This window comes from Phyllostomus discolor, chromosome 13, assembly GCF_004126475.2.
Source record: "Phyllostomus discolor isolate MPI-MPIP mPhyDis1 chromosome 13, mPhyDis1.pri.v3, whole genome shotgun sequence".
In the NCBI taxonomy this organism is placed as follows: domain Eukaryota; kingdom Metazoa; phylum Chordata; class Mammalia; order Chiroptera; family Phyllostomidae; genus Phyllostomus; species Phyllostomus discolor.
The window spans coordinates 21607889-21631039 of NC_040915.2; the positions used below are offsets into that span (position 1 = coordinate 21607889).

The window sequence follows — 23151 nt, forward strand, 5'->3', positions numbered from 1 at the left end:
AACGTGTCCGAGAAAAGAAATGCAGCAGATGCCAGCCCCGCGGTGCCACGGAGCCGTTGCAGAGACGTGAAGGCAGCCGTTGCAGAACTGCTCCGTGGAGCAGGGCGACCACTCTTCAAAAGAATGGGAAAGCAGATGGTCTCAGCAAATAAACGGAATATATCCAGAAGAACCAAAAGGAAATTTTAGAGCTAAAGAAATGCAATAAATGAAATAAAAGCTTACCGAGTGGCCTCCAGAGGAGGGTAGAGATGCCACAGAAAAGAGCTAATGAAGCTGAAGACAGATCAATAGGAATGACCCAGCCTGAACAACAGAGAGAAAATACCGGGGAAAGATGAACAGGGCCTCTGGGACCTTTAAGACAACCCCCCAATATCTAACATTTGTGTCGTCAGAGTCGCGGAAAGAGAAAAGTGTAGTGCAGAAAATCTGTTTGCAAAAAGAATGGTCGAATACTCCCCAAATTTGGCAACACAAACCTGTAGACTAGAGATGCTCACCGAACCCCAAACAAAGTAAACCCAAAAGAATCCACAGCCAGACCCATCACTTTTGAGAAGTAATGACAAAGAAAAACATCCTGGACGAAACCAGAGAAAAGTAGTGTATTACTTAGAGAAAGCAGCAGTTTGAATGACTGTGGATTTCTCATTAGAAACCTTAGTGACTAGAAGGACTAAGAACATTTTAAAGCTGCTAAACCAAAAGAACTATAAATCCAGAATCCCATATTCCGTGAAAATACCCTTCAGGAAAGGAGGTACAACAAAGACATTCTCAGGTGAAGGCGCACCATTAAGAACTCACCACCAGCAGACCTGCTCTAAAAGAATTACTCAGGAAATTCTTTAGACAGCAAATGATACCAGAGGGAAATGAGGGACCTCAGCATGTATGCGAAGAGCAACAGAACTGGTAAGTACCTGGGTAAATAGAATAGACTTGTTCTTCTCCCCTTGAGCTATTTAAAACATGACTGATGGTTAAAAGAAAAAATTATAACATCGTCTGATGGGGTGGTCAGTGTATGTAGTTGAAACACATAGACAAGCACAAGAAAAAGGTGGGGGCGATAGAGGGGCCCACAAGATGGTAGTTCCCTACATTCTACTTGACGTGGTGGAAGATTAATTTAAGTAGATTGTTACATATATTGCAACTCTTAGAGCAGTGATTATATGAACACAGGCAGAAAGAGTAAGAGCAAAAGAAAGAATAGGTGAGTTAAAGGAGAATATTAAAAATATTCAAGTACTTCAAAAGAAAGCAGGAACACAAAGACAGAGCATAAAGAAACAGAGGACAAGCCCTGGCTGGCGTAGCTCAGTGGATTGAGTGCGGGCTGGGAACCAAAGTGTCCCAGGTTCGATTCCCAGCCAGGTACATTCCTGGGTTGTAGGCCATAACCCCCAGCAACCGCACATTGATGTTTCTCTCTCTCTCTCTCTCTCTCTCTCCCCCTCTCCCTTCCTCCCTTCCTTCCTCCCTTCCCTCTCTAAAAATAAATAAAATCTTTAAAAAAAAAGAAACAGAGGACAGAAAACAAACATTGAACGACAGACTTGAATTCAACCATATTAATAAGAACATTAAATTAAATGGCCTAAACATAATAAATAAAAGATGGAGAATATCTGAATGGATTTAACACCCCCCAGCAATATGCTGTTTATAAGAAACCCACTTTATTTATTAATGAGAGAGAGAGAGAGAGAGAGAAAGAGAGAGAGATTTGTTGTTCCACTTATTTCTGCATTCATTGGTTGATTCCTATATGTACCCTGGCCGGGGATTGAACCTGCAACCATGTCGCATTGGGCAACACTCTAACCAACTCAGCTACCTGGACAGGGCCTTATAAGAAACCCACTTTAAATATCTGTCACAGGTAAGTTACAAGTGAAAGGGTGGAAAGCTGTAGTGGCTATATAAATTTCAGAAGAAGCACAGGTGAGAATAAGGGCAATTATCAGGGATGAAGTAGACAATGATAAAGGGGTCGATTCTGCAAGGAGACATAATAATCCCAAATGCTTACACACCTAACAATGGTTCTTCAAAATATGCAAAGCAAAAACTGACAGAACTGAAAGGAGAAAGAGACAAATACACAACAATACGTGATATAATTATATACCGTAATTACAGTATAGTATAATTATACTCCTCAATATTCAATAGAAAAGCAGAAAATCAGTAAGAGTAAAGACAAATTGAAGAAGCCCATGAACCAACTTGATTTAATCGATTCATTTATAAACTATCCAACCTAACAATAGCAAGTGTGCATTCTTTTCAAGTGCACCTGAAACAGTCACGAGATAGGCCAGCCTGAGTCATAAACCAAACCGTAACAAGTTATCAATATATTTATAATGCTAAAAATAAAATCAAAGCAATGCTTGGAGAACAGAGCTGTTTCCCCGCCACAGCCTCATGAGGCAGGGAAGGCAGGTATGAGATACATGGAAAGTGAACTGAGACCCAAGGCAGATTTCAGAAACGCAGAAACTGAACTGAGGTCAAAAGATGGCTCCGTCTCACGGGGCGCATTAGTATTAAAATACTCAAATTCCCAAGGCAAGGGCCTTGATTTCAGCTCAAAACATTTTGTGCCAATGTTGCAATATGTTTCAAGATTCTTACCATTGTTCAGACCTCTGTTCTAGTTATGCCATTTCTGGGAATCTAAGGACATCATGTGAAATGCGGGCACATCTTTGTGCAAAAGGCGTCCAGTGCAGTGTTATTTGTAGCAGTTAAAACCTAGACGTCTAGACTCATGAGAAATTAAGGAAGACCACACGTGCAATGGTCTTGACTTTATAAACATTTTAGTAGCTGCATAATTACATGGAAACATGTTTGATACCATGTTAAATGAAAAGAACAAAACTTTACCTGTAAGTAGTCATCTTTTTAAAAGAGAAATAATTCTGGGGAAAGGTCATGCGAATACTGATGATTACAGGGAAAACTGGCATAACATTTTCCAGGTTAATTTCAATCGCATCAAAAATGTATGTAAACTTTCCCAAAGAAGATACACAAATGGCCAAAAGACACATGAAATGATGCTCAGTGGAATTAGTCATTAGGGAAATGCAAATCAAAACCACAATGAGAAACCATTTTGTACCCAATAACATGGCAAAAATAACACTAATAGTATCAACAACAACAGAAAACAACACGCATTGGCAAGGATGTGGTGCAGTTGGAGCCCTTGTGCGTTTCCGGGGGGATGTAAAATGGTGCAGCCACTGTGGAAAACAGCTGGCAGTTTCTTCAAAAGGTTAGCATAACATTACCGTCTGACCCAGCAATCCTACTCCTGGGTGGACACCTGGGGGAAGTGAAAGCAGGTGTTCAAGCAGGTGCTTGAATAGTGGCACTATTCATAGTGACCAGTGCCAGAGGGTGGAGATAGCTCGTGTGCCCATCAACTAGTGAATGGAAACAAAGTGTGGTGTGTCCATGCCAACAGTCATGAACTATTACTCAGCCACAAAAAGGAGTGGGGTGACTTGTAGAATGGACAAAGCAACAACCAAGGAATGGAGTGCAAATGCAGCTGCAGTCTGGGTGAGCCTTGGAAATACCATGCTGGGGGAAGGGAGCCAGAAGGGGAGGAAGTTATCTGTTTCCACTTATACGAGTGTCCGGGATAGGCAAGGCTCTGAGACAGAAAGCAGATTGGTGGTTGCCCGAGGCTGAGGGTCAGGGGGCGGGGCCTGTGGAGTGACTGGTGAGGTCAGGGGTTACTTTTCGGGTGATGAGAGTATCCTGGAACTGGATAGTGGGGATGGCGATGGATGGATAATCGTGATGAACGTGGCCAAGATTTTACAAAACAGGTTCACACACATGTAAGCATCATCACTAATTGCAGGAAGTGGCACCAGTCTGGAGTTACCTAAATGCTTAACCTAAGGGGCCCGGTTAAATGAACAAGGGTGCACTTTGGAGGGTTACGTCGTCATTAAAACTTATGTCACAGGAGTTTAATGACAAGTTGTTGATACAATTCAAAGTAAAACAACAATTCATCTTCTCCACCCAAAGTGTGTATGTGTGTATAGATGTATATTCTAGGTACGTAGAAAAAATGAAAGGGACCTACATCTAAGGGATAGCTACTGAGTTCCAAATGGAATTGCACACACTTTTAATTTTCTCGATAATAAAATAATAACACTAATAATTATTTGCTAAATCTCTGGCAAAATATCAGGCACTGTTCTAAATACTATCTATGTAAAAGTTAAATGAAACTAAATGCCCTGTGAACGAAGCTGACTACCTTCTTCAAGGCCACACGGCTGATGAGTGGCAGAGCTGGGATGCAGACCCAGGGCGGCAGAGCCCGAGATCCTAACCACAATGTTGTAAGATCTTTTTGTTTAACCTTAGATTCTAAATTTTCTATGACGACCACATTTGGTAATGTAAGAGGAAAGAAAGCTATATGAAAAAAAAATTCAAACTATCAGAAGTTGTACACACTGTCATTATTTCAAGGAAGAAATATGAATATTAAAAAAGTCTCCTATATGTTTAGGTTTTTCAAATTTCCTTTAAGGAATATGAATTGCTTTTAAAAAGGAAAAGAAAAAACCTCCCAGCTAAGGTAAAACAAGACATGGTGTCAGACGCTTAAAACAATGCCCCAAAGAACAAGTCCAAGGACCCTGCGGATTCCAGCCCTGAAGCAGCCAATTGCTTGTGAACCAGAGGTAGGAGGGCAGGGCCCATGGGTGCCCCCCTCCCCCTGCCGCAGCCATGAACTTGTCAGATGGGACGGAAGGAGGGCCCTCCCACACCCTCCCCAGAGCAGCATCTGCATCCTTACCCTGCAGGGCTGCCTCATGTTCTCCCTCCAGGACTCTGCGCTGCTCCTCCAGTTTCTCTCGGAGCTCTAGTTCCCTCTCCTTCTCCACCTGGGGGTGGGGGTGCAGAGCTGGGTGAGACTGAGTAGGTGCAGGTGCATCAGAGTCTCACACATTCACTGACCGCTAGAGCTACGTGGAGCTAGGTGATCAGAGCCCCCCACTCTCCCCCCGTCAGACTGATGGAAACGTGCTCATAGCGGTGAAAGACCCCCAGACACAGCAGGCGTGGCTGACTGCCTTCACTAGGACTCAGAGGGGGCGTCCCAGAGAGTTATCCAGGTGGAAAGGGATTTAGGAGTCTTCTAATTCTGAAGCCCGCTCAAGGGAGGAGCCCTTCTACTTTGTTAGCATTTCCCCAGCTTTCTGTGCATATACAGGATACAATGAATCGTACGCAAGCAGTTATAGATATTCGTTCAACAGATACAGAACTCCCTACTTGGAAAAAGGAGCAATGGATACCACAACAATAAAGTCAAAAGCTGGTCCTCTTTCTTGGATTTTGCAAGGTGAGCGGAGCAGGGGGAAAATAGAGTGCTGGGGGTTTACCTGTTGTGCCCATTTCTTCTTGTCCTCTTCGTGCTCCTGGAGAATCCTGGTTATATCCTTCCGGTGCTGCTCAGCCTCCTCCGACGCACACAGCTGGACAGTTGTGGCTATAGGCGAGAAAGCAAAAAATAACAATAAATAAATAAATAAAGATAGATCACGCTGACCCGAAGTGGGGTAATGACACCGGCAGAGAGAGAGTGGAAGGCTGGGGCCCAGCACCCTAATCTCAGCCTCAGGAGTGGTTTTAGCGGGGGCTGGGTCTCCCCAGGCCGCCCCCTGACCCTTGGCCTTGCAGACCTTCCGTGCAGGAGCTCGTGGTCCCGTGTTGCCCCCCAGGGTCTACAGCAGGGCTGGTAACTGACAGGACAGGTTCAGCCCATTTGCACTACCCAACACCCCCGCCTCAAAAAAAAATTACTTGCTGGTGTTTAGTGACTGGGCAGCTTTTACCTAACACAGATTTCCAGCTTTTGTGAAGAAGCCAGAGAGCTGCAGTGTGTGCCTTTGTGTCAACCAGGAGCTGGGGTCGGGGGGCAGCTGCCTCCCACCCTGTCCAGCACGTGGCTCTCCCGTTTGCCACAGTCCCCACCTGTCCCTACTGAGGTATGGATAAGGGGTCCTCTCTGCCTTTGGCTTTACCTGCAGGGGCCTGTGAGTGACCCTCACCTTTAGCATTTCCCCTGCGGGAGGGTGAGGAGCTGTGTGAGCAGGAGAAAGACACAGACAGGAAGTCTGGTCCTTGCTTAGAAAAATCCCAGTCAGGCCCCACTGATGCCACTTGGAGTCTGACAGGCTCCGAGAGCGACCTGAGGCAGTGACCCATCCCCTCTGTGCCTCAGTTATTCAATATGTGAAATCAGGACAGTAACAGCACACTTCCTGTGGGGTTACTGAGATAATTAAACCAGAAACAATGGCAACAGGAAGACAACAGCAGCAGGTAAGGACCACTGAGAGCTCAGCACGCCCAGGGCCATGCTGGCTCTGCTCCAAGCGCCTCACAGGTATCACTCACATAATTCTCACAGCCACCCCACGCACGTCACAGGTGAGGAAACTGAGGGACGGAGAAGTTAGGCGATTTGCCCAAGACCTCCCAGGCCACCAGCGGGGAGAAGGGCCAGGAAGCCACACGAGCTGACCCTGCAGCGAGCTCTGCTGACTGCCACCTCACTTCCGAGAGGGCGCACAGGAGCCGTGGGAGCGGTGCCAGGCGCTCCGGAGTGCTCGGTGCTTTCTGCTGCCCACTGTGTGGCTTCTGAATGTGCGTCAGGGCTCGAGACCAGTGTTAGAGGCCAACACCAGCGCTGCTGGCATCGTTATTCGTGTTGGTGTTATGATCACAGACCTCCCCAGGCAGGGTCTGGCCAAGGGGATGGTGAGAAACGTGGGAACAGGGACTGCTGAGCGAGAAGTCACCGCTGACCTCGGTCAGTCCATCCGGATAGAGGAAGAGTGAGTCAGTGCCCTGGGTCCTGGTGGACAGCAGTGGCCAAGATCAGAGAGCCCCACACTCTCACAGGTCGCTGGGCTCAGGGCCCCAAGTGTCAGTCCACCAGACCAGTAGCAGACTGGCCCCCGCTGGGGAGAAGCTTATTCAGAAACGACGTCATCATTAACAATGCAGGTTCTCCAGCCCCACTCCCAGAGATTCCGATTTCACTGGTCTGCGGTGGGGCCCCAGTATCTGTGTCTTTGAAGTTTCCCCAGGTAATTGTTATGTACAGCCGGGCTAGAGAAACTCTGATTTCTGGTCCAGTTGCTTATCTGGTACTTGAACTTCATCTACAATGTCCCTGACCGCCTCCAGGCTGTAATTAAACACTTTCGGAGGCGCAGAACTCATTCTATTACTAGGCAGTTCTGATGGTTTCAAGCCAACCACCACACAAAAAATTCTTTGAGGCTGGACTGAATTCTGCCTGCCTGTTCCTGCTACCTTGAGGCCCTAGCCCTGACCTTGGGCTGACACCGTACAAGGCTTTTCTTCTCCATTGAGGGCACTTTAGACACTTGGACAGAACTGCTGTGTTTTTACTGCAACATCTTCTTTCCAGGTAAAACATCCTCTTTTCCTTTAACAGTTCCTTACAGGACCTGGTTTTCAGATTCCTCATATGTCTATTTTTCCTTTCTTCCTTGTACACCTTCCACTTTTTCTGAATTTCTCTGAAAATGTACTTTACCGAAATAAACTCAGCACTCCAGGTGTGGTATCAACAGCCTGGAACAGGAAAGCCCTGGTCAGGAATATCACCTCCCTGATTGCAGGCACAATACTCCTATTAATGTAACCTATCCAATATCCTATGAGATAATTAAGTAGATATATGACCTTGGTTAATTATAAAGTAGAAAACATCATGGAAGGTATTTATGGAGCAGGTATTTACTCACCTGTGTCCCCATTGGGGGGACCCAGTTCCTGGGGCTCTGGTCTGGGCGGCTGATCTGGTTCTTGGCGTCTCTGGAAGAAATGGCACAACCACGAGGTGGAGGAGGTCAGTGTGAGGACAGATGCTGCAGCAGCAGGTCTCTCCCAAAGGCAAGGCGGGACTTCCGACCGTGCCAGCCCCCGCAGGCTGCCTCCCTCCCCACCCCACGGCAGCACTCCCTCTGCATGAGGGGGTTCCCAGGGCAGGGCCTTGCGTCATGGCCAGGGAAACCCGTGTGAAGAATCTGATGCGGGCCGAGCACTCTTTAGATTCCTGTGGTTTGTCTCCTGCCACAAACCACGGGGCCCTCCCTACCCTCTCCTTCCTTATCCCAGGACTCGGCCAGACTTGGGCTTTTACCCTCACTGTAGTTATGACCTTGAGGTACTTCCCAACCTCTACTTCAGAGACAGTCCCCCTTCTTCTCAGGGCCTGCGGCCATCACAGCTTCCAGCCAATTGTCCCTTAAAGTTCTGAGGTGTGGGGAGCAGAGCATCAGAAGTCAAGGCCACGGTTTTACCCGCTTATTACCCGATAGAAGGGGCTGCTTCCTCCACCAATCACGAGGAGGAAGAAGTACTTTCCTTGCCCCCTGGGGTGAGACACTGTAACGGGATGTACCAGGCACTATGCTGTGGTATCCACACTATTTGTCTAATCTGTAAAGCAACCCCGGGAAATGGGAATATTCCCAGTTTAAAGATGAGAAGGCAGGTGAGGACCCCATCAAGGCTGATGAGGCGGTAACTGGCAGAGTCAGGTATCGGAGCCACACCCAGCGGGCCCTCCAACCAGTCTCGGTCAGTGCCAGTTGCATCCGCACAAAGGACAGAACTGATGGGTGCAAAGGGCGTCCTGCACCCCAGGGTCAGTGGCACCCAGATTTTCAGTTTCCCTAGGTGAGCAATATTTTTAGTAGGAGAGTTGAGATGGATTGACGAGCAAGGATGCTGAAAAAGATATTGGTAGACTATCATTCTCGCTTCATAAAATAGAGGACGTTTTAACCTTCCAAAATACAGGAAGGCAGCCCCGAGGCCACTTCTCCCGGGAGAGTGGGACGACACCCTCACGGAGCGGTGCAGACATGTGCACACCTTTTACTTTCCCGTCTCACCCCAGAGCGGTGAACATTCGGTCCGGGCCTGGCAGTGACCACGGGGCCAGAACTGGGGTGGAAAAAGTGTCAGCCCTTTTGTATACTTCTCGAGATATTCTTTGAAAAGTAATAAAAAGCCCTGGCTGGCGTAGCTCAGTGGATTGAGCGCGGGCTGCGAACCAAAGTGTCGCAGGTTCGATTCCCAGTCAGGGCACATGCCTGGGTTGCAGGCCATGACCCCCAGCAACCACACATTGATGTTTCTCTCTCTCTCTCTCTTTCTTTCTCCCTCCCTTCCCTCTCTAAAAATAAATAAATAAAATCTTAAAAAAAAGAAACATGGGTTTATTATTTAAAATAATAATAATAATAAAAAAGATAACCTAGACCTCATTTTGGGAAACTTGAAGAAATAAGTCAGCCCATAAAAAGGCTGTGAAAATGTTCAGTTGTGAATAAACACTGCAAAAGAAAAACTTCATCAAATTGCAAAAAAGTAATTATTAGCATAAAAATTATTAACAATTTCATGAACTCAAGAACCACTGAAATGCTGCTAGAAAGCCTACTTCTGATTGGGGAGGAAAGATAAGAGAAGGCTTCTAGAACATTCTGTTCCTGGCACGGTGTGAGCCCCCACCAAACTGAGGGAGGCCAGGTGCCTCCCCCAGGCCCTGGTGCCCCAAATGGGCTTAGTGGCCAGGCGTTGCTGACAACAGAGTCCTCCATCCACCCCGGAGTCCTCCATCCACCCCGCGAAGACTCAGCCCGCCCTTCCCAGGGGAGAGGGAGGGGCCCGGCCCAGGCACCAGCCAGGGAAGCTGTCAACACAGGAATTGGGAAAGTGACAGGAGCCAGCCTCTCCACCCCGGGCTGGAGGAAGGAGGGAGATAAACATAAATGGTTGTCTCATCCCTGTTGCCGCCACTGGCTACACTAATCTGGGCAATGTTTTCATGGAGTGAGAATTCCTGACTGCAGTCAAGGCCCTTCCTCAAACTTGGACCAATCCCTTTCCTCCTTTGTGAAGCGGCAGTGAGGAGGTCTGCTTTAACCCATGGCCCTCTGGATGTCAGAGACTAGAGCGGCCTGAGCAAGAAGTTTGGGTTGCCTGGATCTGAATTCAAATCCTAAAGCGGACACTGAGTGGCTGTATGATGTCCCCAAGCCTTGGCTTCCCCTGAGGTTGGTTTAAGGGTTAGATGAGATAGTGCACCTGCAACACCTGGCACATCCTAGGAGCAAAGCACGGCCTGAGTTTGCTACTTCATGTTTGAAAAAGACGGCAAGAACACAGACTCCACCGGGCTTTGGAGGTTGCTCAGGCTGCCCGAAGTAAGATCACAAAGCCCATGAGAAATCGTCTTCTTCCCGAGAAGCACCATAGAAAGGGGCAACTCTCCTTCACTAACTGCTTCCGGGCCACAGGCAGGACACCGCCTGCCCCCGAGTCCCCAGATCCCGACAAAACCACCCCCAGGACCACTCCTTCAGAAGGACATTCTAGGCTCGTCACAGTCTGTCCTCAGTTTACCATCCCCCTCCTCCTCCCCATTTTATTTTTTTGAGTCCAGGTAACATTATGTAAGTGTCAGGAGTACACATTTAAACAGGATATCTGTGCACACTACAAAGTGACCACCACTGTAAATCGAGTTTGCACCTGTTGCCACGCACTTGGCCCCTCCCCCCATTTTGCCGCCCCTCCCCCACCCCTCTAGTAACCACCAACCTGTTCTCTTTATCTAGGGGCTTCTCGTTTTGCTTTGTTTATTTGTTTGTTTTGTTTTATACATTCCACATATAAGTAAAATCCTACGGTATTTACCTTTCTCTGTCTCACTTATTTTACTCAGCATAACACCCTCAAGGTCCATCCATGCTGTTGCAAATGGCGAGATTTTTTTTTAATGGACAGGTAGTATTCCTTTCTATATACTAATTGCACCCCAATTTCTTTGTCCATTTATCCATCAGTGGAAACTTAGGTTGTTTCTATATCTTGGCAATTGTAAATCATGCTGCAGTGATCATAAGGGTGCAGATATCTTTCTGAGTTGGAGTTTTTGCATTCTCTGGATAAACACCCAGAAGCGGAATAGCTGGATCAGTTTCGTAGTTCTTTAACTTTGTGAGGAATCTCCGTACTGTTTTCCATGGTGGCTGGCTGCACCGGTTTACATTCCCGTAACAGTGTACCAGGGTTTTCTCTCCTCCACCTCCTCTCCAACACTGGTGCTTTCTTCTCTTCCTGGGAATGGCCAGTCTAACAGGTATGAGGTGACACCTCGCTGTGGTTTTGACTCGCACCCTGATAACCAGTGATGCTGAGCATCTTTTCCTACGCTCGCCAGCTATCTGAATGTCCTCCTTGGAAAGATGTCTATTCACATCCTCTGCCCATTTTTAATTGGGCTATTTACTTATGTTTATTATTGAGTTATGTGAGTCCTTTATATACTTTGGAGCCCATTTTCTTAATATTTGAATATTTGTAAGCATCTTTTTCTAATTGTAGCAGCAGCAACATATATGTGTACATATATACACACATATTCAGTATTGGAATATTACATTATTTTCTTATATCTTAATTTTTCAAGTATATTATGAACACTTACTACATGACATTAAATATTCTGTAAAAACATTAATTTTAATGACTTCAGTATTACATCCTTATGGAGGAATTTAATCAATAATCTACTGTTGATTATTTAGATTATTTCCATTTTTCAATTCCCAAATTACACCTTAGTTAACGCACTGATGTACGGGAGTTTGTTACACATCTAAAAGCACTCGTTCTGCCCTCCAGAAACGCTGCACCAATGAGCTCACCCACTCGCGGCCCACAGGCCAGTTTCACTGCACCACGGCCAACATGGAATAGTGTCACTTTCCTAAAAATGTGGGCAACTTGGCCAAAACCAAACCAAAACACCCCGCTGCGCCCCAGCATGTGCATCCACGTGTTCACGGCCATCCCACGCTGCCGAAGATGCACTGGCATGGCACACGGGCACCCCTCGGAGAGTGGGGTTTGGTTCCAGACCACCACAATCAAGCAAGTCGAACCTTTGTCCTGGTGCAGGGCGTTGCCTTCAGTTTGTAAAAACGCAACATCTGCGAGGAGGCACACAGCGCAGGGCAATGAAACGCCTGCCTGCACAGTCGGCAGTTCCTCAGGCCTCAGGGCCCAGCTCACGTACCATTTCTTCTCTGTCTCTCCCTAGGACTGAAGCAGCTCCCATCAGCTCCAGCCTCCAGGCCCACGCAGACACCTATGTGAGGCCCCAGCTGGCCACCTGTGTTTCTCCTGTAGTCCAGGGGGCTCCCGGAGGACAGGGACCATTTGCAAAGCCCACTGTAGATTTGCCCCGTCAGGATGCCCAGAGCAGTATTTGCAGGCATGTGGCCTATGGGCCTGCTGTATTAGAAGCACATGGAGCGCTGGCTTAACTCGACTCCCCAGGCCCCGTTCTAGACCTAAGAATCTGGGGGTGCTGTGTGTGCTGGGAGGCTCCAACCTCCAATCTCTTGGTGACTCAGGTGCTCATTAAAACCTGAAGATACATTGCCCAGAACTGAGTAGGCACTGATAAGCAACCACTGCATGGAAAAATCCCCAGGTGGAGCCTGACCACTTCCTCCGCAGAGGTCATGGAGCAGAGTTCGCCCTGCAGTGGGAAAGGACGGGACCTGGGAGGGAGACGACAATTTCCCGTCCAAAAGCCAAGAGCCGGGGGAGGCTGAGGACAGGGGTGGGACATCTCGACTGAGCCCTGGAAAAGGGATGGCAGCTGGAACCCGGTTCCAGTTTTGCTCTGTGGCTTTAGAGAAGTCCATTTCCCTCTCTGGACCTGTTTCGCATCTGTGATGGGTCCGGGTTGGAACAGATGGTCTCCTAGTCCTTCTGAACGCCAGGGCGGCCCTTCAGCTAAGAAGGCTGGAAACAGGATGCCTGTATCTTGGTGACACGTGCAGTTCTGGGGCCCAGGTCCTCATTGTTGAGCAGACCAGAGCCCTGCCCTGGCTTTGGCCCGAAGCTAACCTGGTCTGAGTGGGACTCGGCTGCCCAAAGCGGACCCAGAGCCAGGCACAGTGGGAGGACAGTGGCCCGAGCTCGGGAGAAGCCAGACAAGTTCATATGGGGCCTGGTGAGGCCCCCTAGGAATAGGTTCGAACTCTGGAGGGTAAACTGACCAACCGGAATGCATCCAAGAGGAACCGACAGGACATGGAAGGAGACTCCAGGCCAAATGATAGGAGGGACCGTTAACAGAACAACAGTTGCTCAGTCTCAAGAGCAGTCAAAAAAACCGTGGCAACTCTCTTCACATCTCTGCAGAACAGCAACAACTTCTAGCCTGTGGTCCACATTCTTGGAGAGCAGGGTTGTGCCAAGGACTAGGAGGTTCAAGAAGTTTCACTTCAGCATGAAAAAGGATTTCAGAACTCTCCCAAACAGAAGTAGGCTGCCTTATTGGAGGGCGGTATATGGTGGTGGTAGTGAGCTCTCCATCACTGGTAGCATACAAGGAGAGGCAAACTTCATTTTGCCTGTTGAACCAAGGGAACTCAGAGAACCCTCAGCTCCAACAGTCTATAATTCTACAAGGTATCCCCGATGCTCAGCAAGTGAAGATTTCTGGTGAGCATGAAGTGTTTAGCTAGTGCAGATGGGGCGTAAACACCACCTGCATTTGTACAGAGCCTCGGAGGGCTCTGTTGAGTGCTATGCTGCACTTTGGGTGAATGTCCATAGTTGTACACTGCGGGGGAGACTCCTCCACTTCCCTCGAATCCCAGGCCTCACCAGGAAAGAATGAGTAAGGCAGAAGCTGCCCAGCTCTTCCTTACCTCAGGAACCCTACCCAACGGAAGCCGAGAGTAGCCCTAAGAATGGCTCAGCCTCTCCTGAAGACACTGGTTGGACTAACCCTGCTTCAGGGACCACAACTCCACCCCATTTGTGGGACTTCGAGGCTTTGTGCATTTCTGAGGGAGTGTTTTGATGTATGTCCTCAGTGTTCTGGCTTAGCTTACAGAATTTAGTAACCAAAGCCACATTGAGAATTCACCTAGCTCCTTCCCTGTCCCCATAAACCACAGCCCTGGCTTCCCTTGGCCACACAGTTCCATCACATCCATCTTGACCCAGAAGACAGGGTTGCAAGGACCCCTGAGGTCAGTCTATTCCCTGAGGTCAGTCTAATCTCCACCTCCTATTTCCAGATGGAAAACGTGAGGCCAGGGGAGCAGAGGCTTAATGAGAATCCAGAATCACAGTGGAGCTTGGAGGCCCTTCCGTTTCCTTAGTGCACGTACCAGACTGATCCAAGCATAGGGGACGGGTGATTTTGAGTCGCCAGGGACTCAGGTCACGCCCCACTGCAACATCAGAGCTGCCTTTCCGGTGTCAGGACTCAGTGCGGGTGGGGCCAGGGCCCCATCAGTTTCAGGATCTGAACCACAGTCAGAGCCCATTGGCTGAGGGTGGAGGCAGGAAGGAGGTGGGGGCGGAGGCTCCAGGGGCCCCCTCCAGGGCCTTGGGTGGAGGAAAGGCAGGGCCTAAATGCTCAGGGCTGTTGAGAAATGTTAGTATTCACGCCCAATGACACAGGCTCAGACAGAAGAATACCATAAACACAGGCCTCAGTTTCCCCACCTCTAAGGCGGGCAGAAGAATTTTGCCAAAGCAATGCCTGAATTTGATTTGCATTTTCACATTGTCAGGGATGCTTAAGATTTGGTTCAACGCTTTCTGTTACACAGTGTGGTAGCAGCATCCCCCACTGCCTGTCTGGGGGGCAGACCAACGTGGCTACACCACCCACGTAAAGGAAGGCACGCCAGGCTGCACCGCTCAGCTGTGCTGAGGGCACTGCCTATCGTGGGAACACCTGTGGTACCCCCAGAGCACCCCGAATGGGGGGCTGGGCGGATGTGGTCTCCACTGCTCCTGCCTGTCTGATGGGCTGATGAAGGAGAGGTCGGGGGAGGACAGAACCACGCCCTCTGGGGCACCTGCTGCGCCAGATCAGGGCCCACGGCTGTGAAGGCCTTGTGTGCAGGGCCCAACCCCAAGTTCACACATGAACAGGCTGAGGCCTAGTGAAGGGCTCTTCAATAGACCATATTCTTTTGCTTCCTCCCTGGAGCCCACCTTTTCCTGTCCCCTATCAGCTTCCCAGGGTGCCTGCCAGTTCCAATCGCCTTAGAGGGCCAGGAGCTGGCAACAGACTTGGCACCATTTCTGGCATTTGGGTCAGCCTGGCAAGCAAAAGGACTCTGAAGGAGCAGGACGGAAAATGAGGTCAGTGGCCGGGGTAGACGAGGTCAAAGAAACACTGCCAAATACTGACCTGACTCCCCAGCCCAACGGCAAACTCCCTTGGGAGTCCAGGGTTGAGGCCTTGGCTTGCCACTTGCGTACTGTGTGACCTTGGGCAGCATCCTCCCCTCTCTGGGCTTCTGTTTCCTCCTTTTTGTGGCAGGGGGTTGGGCAATGGGTAGGTCAGAGCCCTCTGGGTCTTGATGCACTGTGGGTGCAGAAGAAGGGGCAGGGTGAGGTCGTCCTAACACCTCGCCCTCTGTCAATCCTGGTGTTCACTTGCTCCGGGCAGGCCAGGGCTGTCGGTGCAGCACACTCAGCTGTCAGCCCTGTGCGAAGACAGCTCCTCTGGAGGACAGGCATGGAGGGGCCTAGTCAGGAGGGCCTGGGTGGGAGTCCTGAGCCTTTACCCCAACCCCCTGTCCTGGAGCAGCCCCGTGGGGAGGCACTAAAAAGGAGGGCCTGGAGCAGAGGAGGACAGCTCAGTGGCCACCTTCCAAGTTCCAGGAGCATGCTCACTGCCCTGCAATGGCACTGCCGGCAGAGAGAGGCCGGCAGCCAACAGTGAGCATGATGGCGCCCACACGATGCCCAGGGAAGGGCCATTTGTTGTAGGGAAACACCGGAAACTGGCCTCACGTCCATAACGGGCTCGATGCATGGAGTACCGTCCGATGTTATTCCCATGTTTGAAAACACACAGCAGATCTTTACATACGAAGATGGAAAAGTTGCTCTGGCCAGTGTGGCTCAGTCGGTTGGGGTGTTGTCCCATAAACCAAAAGGCTGTGGGTTCAATCCCCAGTCAGGGCACATGCCTGGGTTGTGGGTTCGGTCCCCAGTCACGGAACGTTTGAGAGGCAACTGGTCAATGTTTTTCTCTCACATGGATGTTTCTCTCCTCGTCTCTCTCCCTATCTTGCCCTCTCTCTCAAATCAATAAGCATGTCCTCAGGTGAGGATTTTTTTTTTTAAAAAAAGGGATGGTAAGGTTGGTAGAATATCAATATGCAAAATAAATGATTTCTACTGGTACCTAAACGTCCAGGAAAACACACCTAGAAAAGTGCAAATGGATGACAGTCATCATTTCTAAAGGAAGGACTACTAAAATTATGGTCGATTTTGGTTTTACTTGAATCCTGAAAATGCTTAAAACAATAGTGTATTCAAGTTCTATTTGTACAAAGACACTAGCAGGAAAAAAATGCCCCTCCTGGCACCGCCACGCGGCCGGGGCGGCTGTTTGGCGGATGGGAAAGTGAGGCCCAGAGACGGCACGCCCGCTGTCTGACCCCACACAGCCCGCTGGGGACAGAGGCAGCAGTGGGGCCCACTCTTGGCTCCCATTCCTGGGCTCTTGTCCCTGCAGAGGCTGCAGCTGGGCCCCTGTGGTCCAGTACGATCTCATCTCTCCTGGATCATACCCACAAAGCCCCTGTTTCAAACGAGGTCATATTTACAGGCTCCAGGTGAACAGGAGCATTGGAGGCGCGCTCTTCACCCAGCACAGGTGACTTGTCTGCCGCCAGGCTGCTTCCTCAGGGAGGGAACAGGGGGTCGGGCTGCCCGGGCAGTGGGGAACCGGCCGGGAGGTCTGCGGGGCTCATAGACTCCCAGTGACAAAGAACTCCACCTCTGGGGGAAGACACGCTGAAAGTAGGTCAGTCTGTACATGGCTTACCTGGGGGGAGGGGGAGCGTGGACGGGGATGGATGTTTTATGCATTGTATGGCATTTGGCCTAGTTGTTCTGGAAGATTCAGATTTGACAACAAAAAAGTGACACATGATAAATGATTTTTAGGGATTAGAATTCACTTGCCGGGAGAAGGATGGCTGGTCTTCGGGTAACAGACAGATTTAGACCCATCTGCGGCGAAGACGGGGGGATCTTCTCTGCTCCTTCTTGTCCCTGCCCCCCACCCCCCACCCCGTGAGCTCAAGGCTGCTTCCCTCTGCTCACTGCCAGTCCTGCTCCCTGTCGGGCCCTGTCCCCTCAGGTTACCCAGGAAGGTGCACACAGTGCCCTGAGGGTGGGGGACACTGAGAGGACAAAGTACAGGGGGCGGAAACCCCCAGTGCACCCCAAAATATCAGAGCCAGGACTCGGGTCATCTGTTAAGACTCTTCCTTTTGTGGGGGGGTCCCCTACTTTTTCCAAGTTGATTTTTTAAAAATCCTCACCTGAGGACATTTTTTTCATCGATTTTTCAGAGACAGGAAGGGAGAGAAGGAGGGGAAAGCAACATCAAAGTGAGAGAGAAGCCTCCAGTGTGTGCCCAGACTGGGGACAAGCGCCTGGCCCAAGGATCGGCACGTCCGGACCGGACACTGCACGCACCCACGCTGGTGCCCAGACCCAGCATCGATCAGCAGCCTGGGTGTGAGCCCTGATCAGGAACTGAGCCTGCAGCCCTTTGGTTACTGATGATGCTCCAACCAACCAAGCTTCACCAGCCAGGGCTCCCAGGTGACGGTTTGAACGTGACTGTTTGTGAATGTGATACTGGTACCCATCAGGGCTCCCTGCCAGGCTGAGTCCGGCTCTTGTCACAGGCTGACCTAGGGACTCTGAGATGTCAGGGGGCAGCCCCTCCCACTGGGGCGTCACCATCCAGACTTGCCGGCCTCTCAGCCACTAATTTGAAGTTTGATCATTTCTGCCCTTTTTATAACGACAACAACAAACACAACAACAACAAACACAAGTGCTGCCGTGAAGCACAGGCCCCAAACAGGACACCAGCGGGGGCAGGGATGAAGTCCTTAGGTGACCGGAGCATAGCAAGCGGCCAGGGTGCCTACCCTAGCAGCCTGGGAATTCAACCACAAGGGAAAAGAACAGAATTGAAAGCATGTACGTGTGCAGAAAAGGTGTTACCAAAGGTGCATCTCCGAGGCAAGCATGACCGAAACTTTTCTAATGGGTTTGATGTCACCGAGGATACAGGTGTTCCTTCATAGCACAGAAACCCCGTTCAACCTCGTAAGGTTTCAGGGTGCATACGTGTGGAAGCCTGTATCCGGGTTAGCAGGGAGGATTTGGGGGGGATTATTTTTCAGGCTGGGCACAAACCACTCAGAGGCCGCATACTCACCCATGTCCCTACAGTGTCTGTGGCAGAGGGCGCAGCCCCCAGGAAGGCAGCTCCCTTTCCCAGACCCTCACCGCCCCGCCCTTGGCACGCTGAGTTGAATGGTCAGATTTGCCCTGCTCCTACTAAGCAGGTGTTACGGGCACAGCCTGTCACGTACCCCACTCGCCCTAGCACAAGGTCAAGTCCATCCACCTCCAGACTCAGCCAAGATGCCATCTCCCTCGGGACGCCTTCCCTCGTCCCCAGCTCTCCCCTCTGAACGCAAAGGCGCACTAGCCCAGAGTTAGGATGAAACACAGGAATGCTCACGAGTAATGTCAACACCCAGTCCAGCTGGTTAAATAAGTCACAGGCCAGCCACAGAACATTAGGGAGCCATTCAAAATCATGTCTCCATGGACTATTTAACATGGGAGAATGCCCCAGCACAAGGCTGAGTAACTGAAATGCAACCAAGTAAAACAGTCACACTGGCGTGTATTACCCTGCAGGAAAAGAAAGACACTGAAATGTACAGAGTCTATCCCTTAATGATGGGATTAAAAGTGACTCTTCCATTTCTTTATACTTTTCCAAATTTTGATATTCTGCCTCAAACAATGTAATAATCAGAATAATTAGATGTTTGAAGTGGAATCCTAAATATTTGCTAGTCCAAAGCTTGCATCCCCTCTTCTATCCTTGCCAAAATATCATCTGACCTCTACTTGAACTCCTCCAGAGATGGGGAACTCACTACCCTTCTTCCTCATGAGAGGTAGAATCAGGCTTCCTTTAGCTTCCCCTCACTGACCACAGTTCTACCTTCTGGAACAACAGAGGACAAGGCTGTTTCTCAGGCCCCTTGGCAATACTTCAGAGGCTGGAAGACAGTGGCCAGCCTCCAGGCCTCCAACCCCAATGGTCTTTCAAGGACATTAATGTCCCCCCGGCTCCCACATCTCTGCCTGCCTTCCTTGGGTACAGTTTGGGTACAGATGTCCTTAGAGTGTAACTATGTTTCCCTTATGCCATTACCACATTTCCCTCTTATCAGGGGCGTGCCGCTTGCTAGTCAGTGTATCAGGGCCGCTATTAAACACATTCTTTCATCGAACTCTTGGAACGACCCTTGACCCAGGAGCTAATATCACGCTTATCTTACAGATGAGGAAACTGAGGCATGAAGAAGCCAAGTTCCTTCCACGGTCACTGAATGGATCCGGATGGAGCCAGGACTGAAGCAGCACGGAGCCCAGAGCCTTGAGAGCCAAGTTAATGCATGGTCACGGGAATCCAGCTCTAAAACCCCTGCCTGCAGTGTCTCTGGTTGAGTTTCATTATTACTTCTTCCCACGCAGGCTGTTCCATGTCCTCCCTTCTGCGTCCCTCCCTCGGTCTAGCCTGGCCTGCTCCGAGGACATGATCACGAAGGGCTGCTGAGAGACTGACCCATCGAGAGCCTGCTGCCCGAGGCCCTGCTTTGGGAGCAGTGCCGCGCAGGTCCTCTGTCCGCCTGCTCAGGGCTGCGGGGCTGTGGCCAGAGCAGAAGCCCCAGGACTGGGAGTTCAGACATCATGCCAGACACCTGCACAGGGGTTGGCCATGGGGTACCAGGTGCCCCTCCCTGCAGAGTGGCTGGTAACCTGTAGGGAAAGGAAGGCCCTGCACGCTCCTACAGGTGAGTCTACAGAAAACTTGTTTCCTAGGCCCCTCCTCTGTCTGTCCGGCTTTCTCCAAAGTCCTCCCAGGGGACATGGCCACATCAGCCATGGTCTCGGCCAAGACAGGTACAGGAAGGACCACGTCACGCAGATAGTTCCTCAGTGCGCACCCTGGGTCTGCAGGGGATCCCCACAAGTTCATTCACCAGGATGTCAACTGTCCCCAGAAGGCAGTGACTTGGCCTCTCAGGAGACTGGAACAGCTGGTCAGCTGAGACCACCAGGCACTGTAACAAACTCAGCACACCCTCAGATCCTTGAACCCGGAGGGACTCTGAGAAGTCCTAGTGGTCAAGTCCCTGTCCCTAGCCAGAGTAGCCCCCACTGAGAGCTCTGGTCTCATTCCTTGCTACCTGCCACCTCCACTGTCCATGACGAGCCCCATCATACTGAGTTTTTTTCCGGTTCACAGCCTTTGCTCAGGCTGTTCTCTCCGCCTTGACTGGGTAACTCCTACTAAACCTCCAACACACAGTCAAGGCATCTCCCCGCCTTCCCCGCCCCACCACAGATCCAAAAAGCCTTCCAAGGCCGAATGAGCTACTCCTTTCACATGCTGGGCTAAGCCCTAGCCTGGCTCTTACTTGGCCCACGTCGACTCACGCAAACATTTACATAGCACCTGCTCTGTACCAGGTGATGAGCATTGGAGAGGGCGTGCAGAGGACCAGGATCAGTCGCACAGCTTTGCCACCACCTGGCTCTGGTGACTTTGGACACATCACTCCTCCCTAAGCCCCGGGTCCCTCACCTGTGAAGTGGGGAAGATGCTGCAGCTCAGCCTTACTTTCAGGGCTCCCTGAGCTCAGCAGGATGTGTAAGCGCTCTGTAAACTGCCACTCAGGTTGAGTCATTGTTGTGGTGACCCGTCCCGCTCTAGTCTGAGCTCATTTTTGTGCATCTCATCCTCAGAGCTCTCTGCGCTCACCCCCCACCAGGGAACTGGCAGCCCGTTGGGGATGGGCTTAGGAGCTCTGGGGCTGGCACCTGGCTGAGAGACTGGGCGTGAACGTGAAACAGGCATGAACTTTAAACAAAATCGACTTACAAGTCCTGTCCTACAGGGGCAGGGCCCTGGCATTGCCGGGGCGAGGAAGACATGCCAGGCTGCTCTGAGGCAACAGGGTGAAGGCTTTCATGCCAAAGGGCTTTGGAATAATTAAGAAGCCACCAAAAGTGCAGGGTAGGTGCAGAGACCAAGAACCCTGGACGGGGGACTGGATATCAGGGCTTTGCTCTCAGTTACTCTGTGTGACACCAGTCAAGACCCTTCCCTTGTCTAGGCGGCCACCTCCATCCACACACTGGGCGCTTCAGCCCAGGTGGTCGCCAAGGCCCCCGCTCACTTGGGTAGTCCGTGCTGACTTTACTTGCTCTTCACAGTTTGGGGCAGGGGTCCAGGACAGACGGGGACAGCAGTAAGGCCCTCAGGAGGGCCAGGAGGCACAGGACCCCACGCTCACAGTGGTCTCCTCTTCTAGCCAGTGTAAGGGCCAGCTGGTCCAGGGCCCTCCTTCAGCCTCCTGCCACCGCTGTGCGGATGGAATTCACCACTGGCCCATTTTGCAGACCGAGAGGTTGACACAAGTAGACAGAACACACACTCTCAGACTGTTAGAAACCATTCTGCATTCCCCTCCTTCTCCGTATTGAGGGAGAAACTGAGGCCCAGAGAATGGTAAGGATGGTCAGGGTTTTCTTGGGGTCACACATCATGTTTGTGGCAGAGCCAGGACCTAACCCCAGGACCAATGTCCACCTATTGCCAGCTCGATTACAAGGCTCAGGCCTGGCTCAGGTCTGTCTGCCCACCACCCCTGACAGCCGGCCCTGTGCTTCTGCTGATGAAGCCAAGCCTCAGTTTCCCTGCTGCAGCCAGGGAAGAAGACGTGATAGTTTCTGGGCCAGAGCTTGGTGAGGTTTTTTTGAACTGGGAGTAAAGGAGGAGCCAGGAAAAGCGGGGGAGGTATTGTTCTCGGGACTAAAACTTGTCTTCCCGGACTAGGCACGGGGCATGGCCACACAGGGAGCAGGGCGGGGGCAGCGCTGACTGCCCAACAGACTAAAAAAGCTTGTGCTTGGGCACAAGCACAGCAGGTGCGCAGAGGGACAGAGAGAGGCTCAAATTCAATGAAAAAATGACCAAATAGTCTCAAAGTTTGGGTCCTGCCAGGGTCTCCAGGGGGCTGATTATCAAGTTTATGGGACCACCTATTCCCACTTAGCTGAAGGGCAGGCAATAGGAGGAAAAAGGGCCAGGACTTGAGGGGTCCTCCCTTTTCCCTCCTCACCTCAGGATGTCCCCTAAGGAGATTGTCCTTCAGGCTCTAAGATCGGAACCTTCTGGGCTTGTCAGACCCCAAGGGGCAGCTGGTCCCACTGTAAGAAACCTGAGTAGTGTCTCCTGGGTCCTAACCCAGCTCTGAGGCCCCTTGGGGGATCAGAACGGAGGGAAGGGCAGCAGGCTGTAGGTCTCCTCCCTCTTTGGCCCCTCCCAGTTCCTCCACCCCCACCGCACCCCGGGGCAGTCCACAAGCACCCGCGGGGCTTGAAGAGACTCTAGATCAGCGATTCTCAAACTTTAAAGCTTACTGTCATCAATCACCTCAGCCTCTTGTTAAAAAGCAGGGTCTGTTTAAGCAGTCTGGGGCAGAGCCCGAGATTCTGCATTTCTAACAGGCTCCACGCGATGTGGATGCTGCGAATCCGTGGACCACTCTGTGAGCAGCAGATCTGGAGAGGGTCTGCTTCGGAGCCGTGGGAAAGCCGAAGGGCCGGGGAGGTCAAGTCACTTGTCCATGGACACACAGCAAGCAGCCCCAGACCGGACAAGGGCATCTGCCACAGGCACTAGGGATTTCCTCACTCTGGCATTGGGAATTAGGTATCTGCCCTTCCCGGGCCCAGGGGCCGTGTTTGTAAACTCCGCTGCCCCGCGTGGCTCAGCCCCGGGCCGGGGGCAAGAGCGCCGCCCGGCGGAGCCTTCCCCGCCTCCCTCCGTGCCGGCCTCTCGCAGTTCTCCGCCCGGCG

General features: G+C 50.8%; 1 protein-coding gene across 1 annotated transcript in view; it reads right to left on the reverse strand.

Moving 5' to 3' along the window:
• CCDC69 (coiled-coil domain containing 69) overlaps positions 1-23151 on the reverse strand; it is a 47227-nt gene that overhangs the window by 6756 nt on the left and 17320 nt on the right. The window contains exons 5-7 of the mRNA XM_036014494.1: positions 7845-7914; positions 5445-5551; positions 4856-4943 (exon numbers count right to left, since the gene is read on the reverse strand). Coding sequence (XP_035870387.1) covers positions 4856-4943; positions 5445-5551; positions 7845-7914 — 265 coding nt within the window. The remainder of the gene's footprint in view (positions 1-4855; positions 4944-5444; positions 5552-7844; positions 7915-23151) is intronic.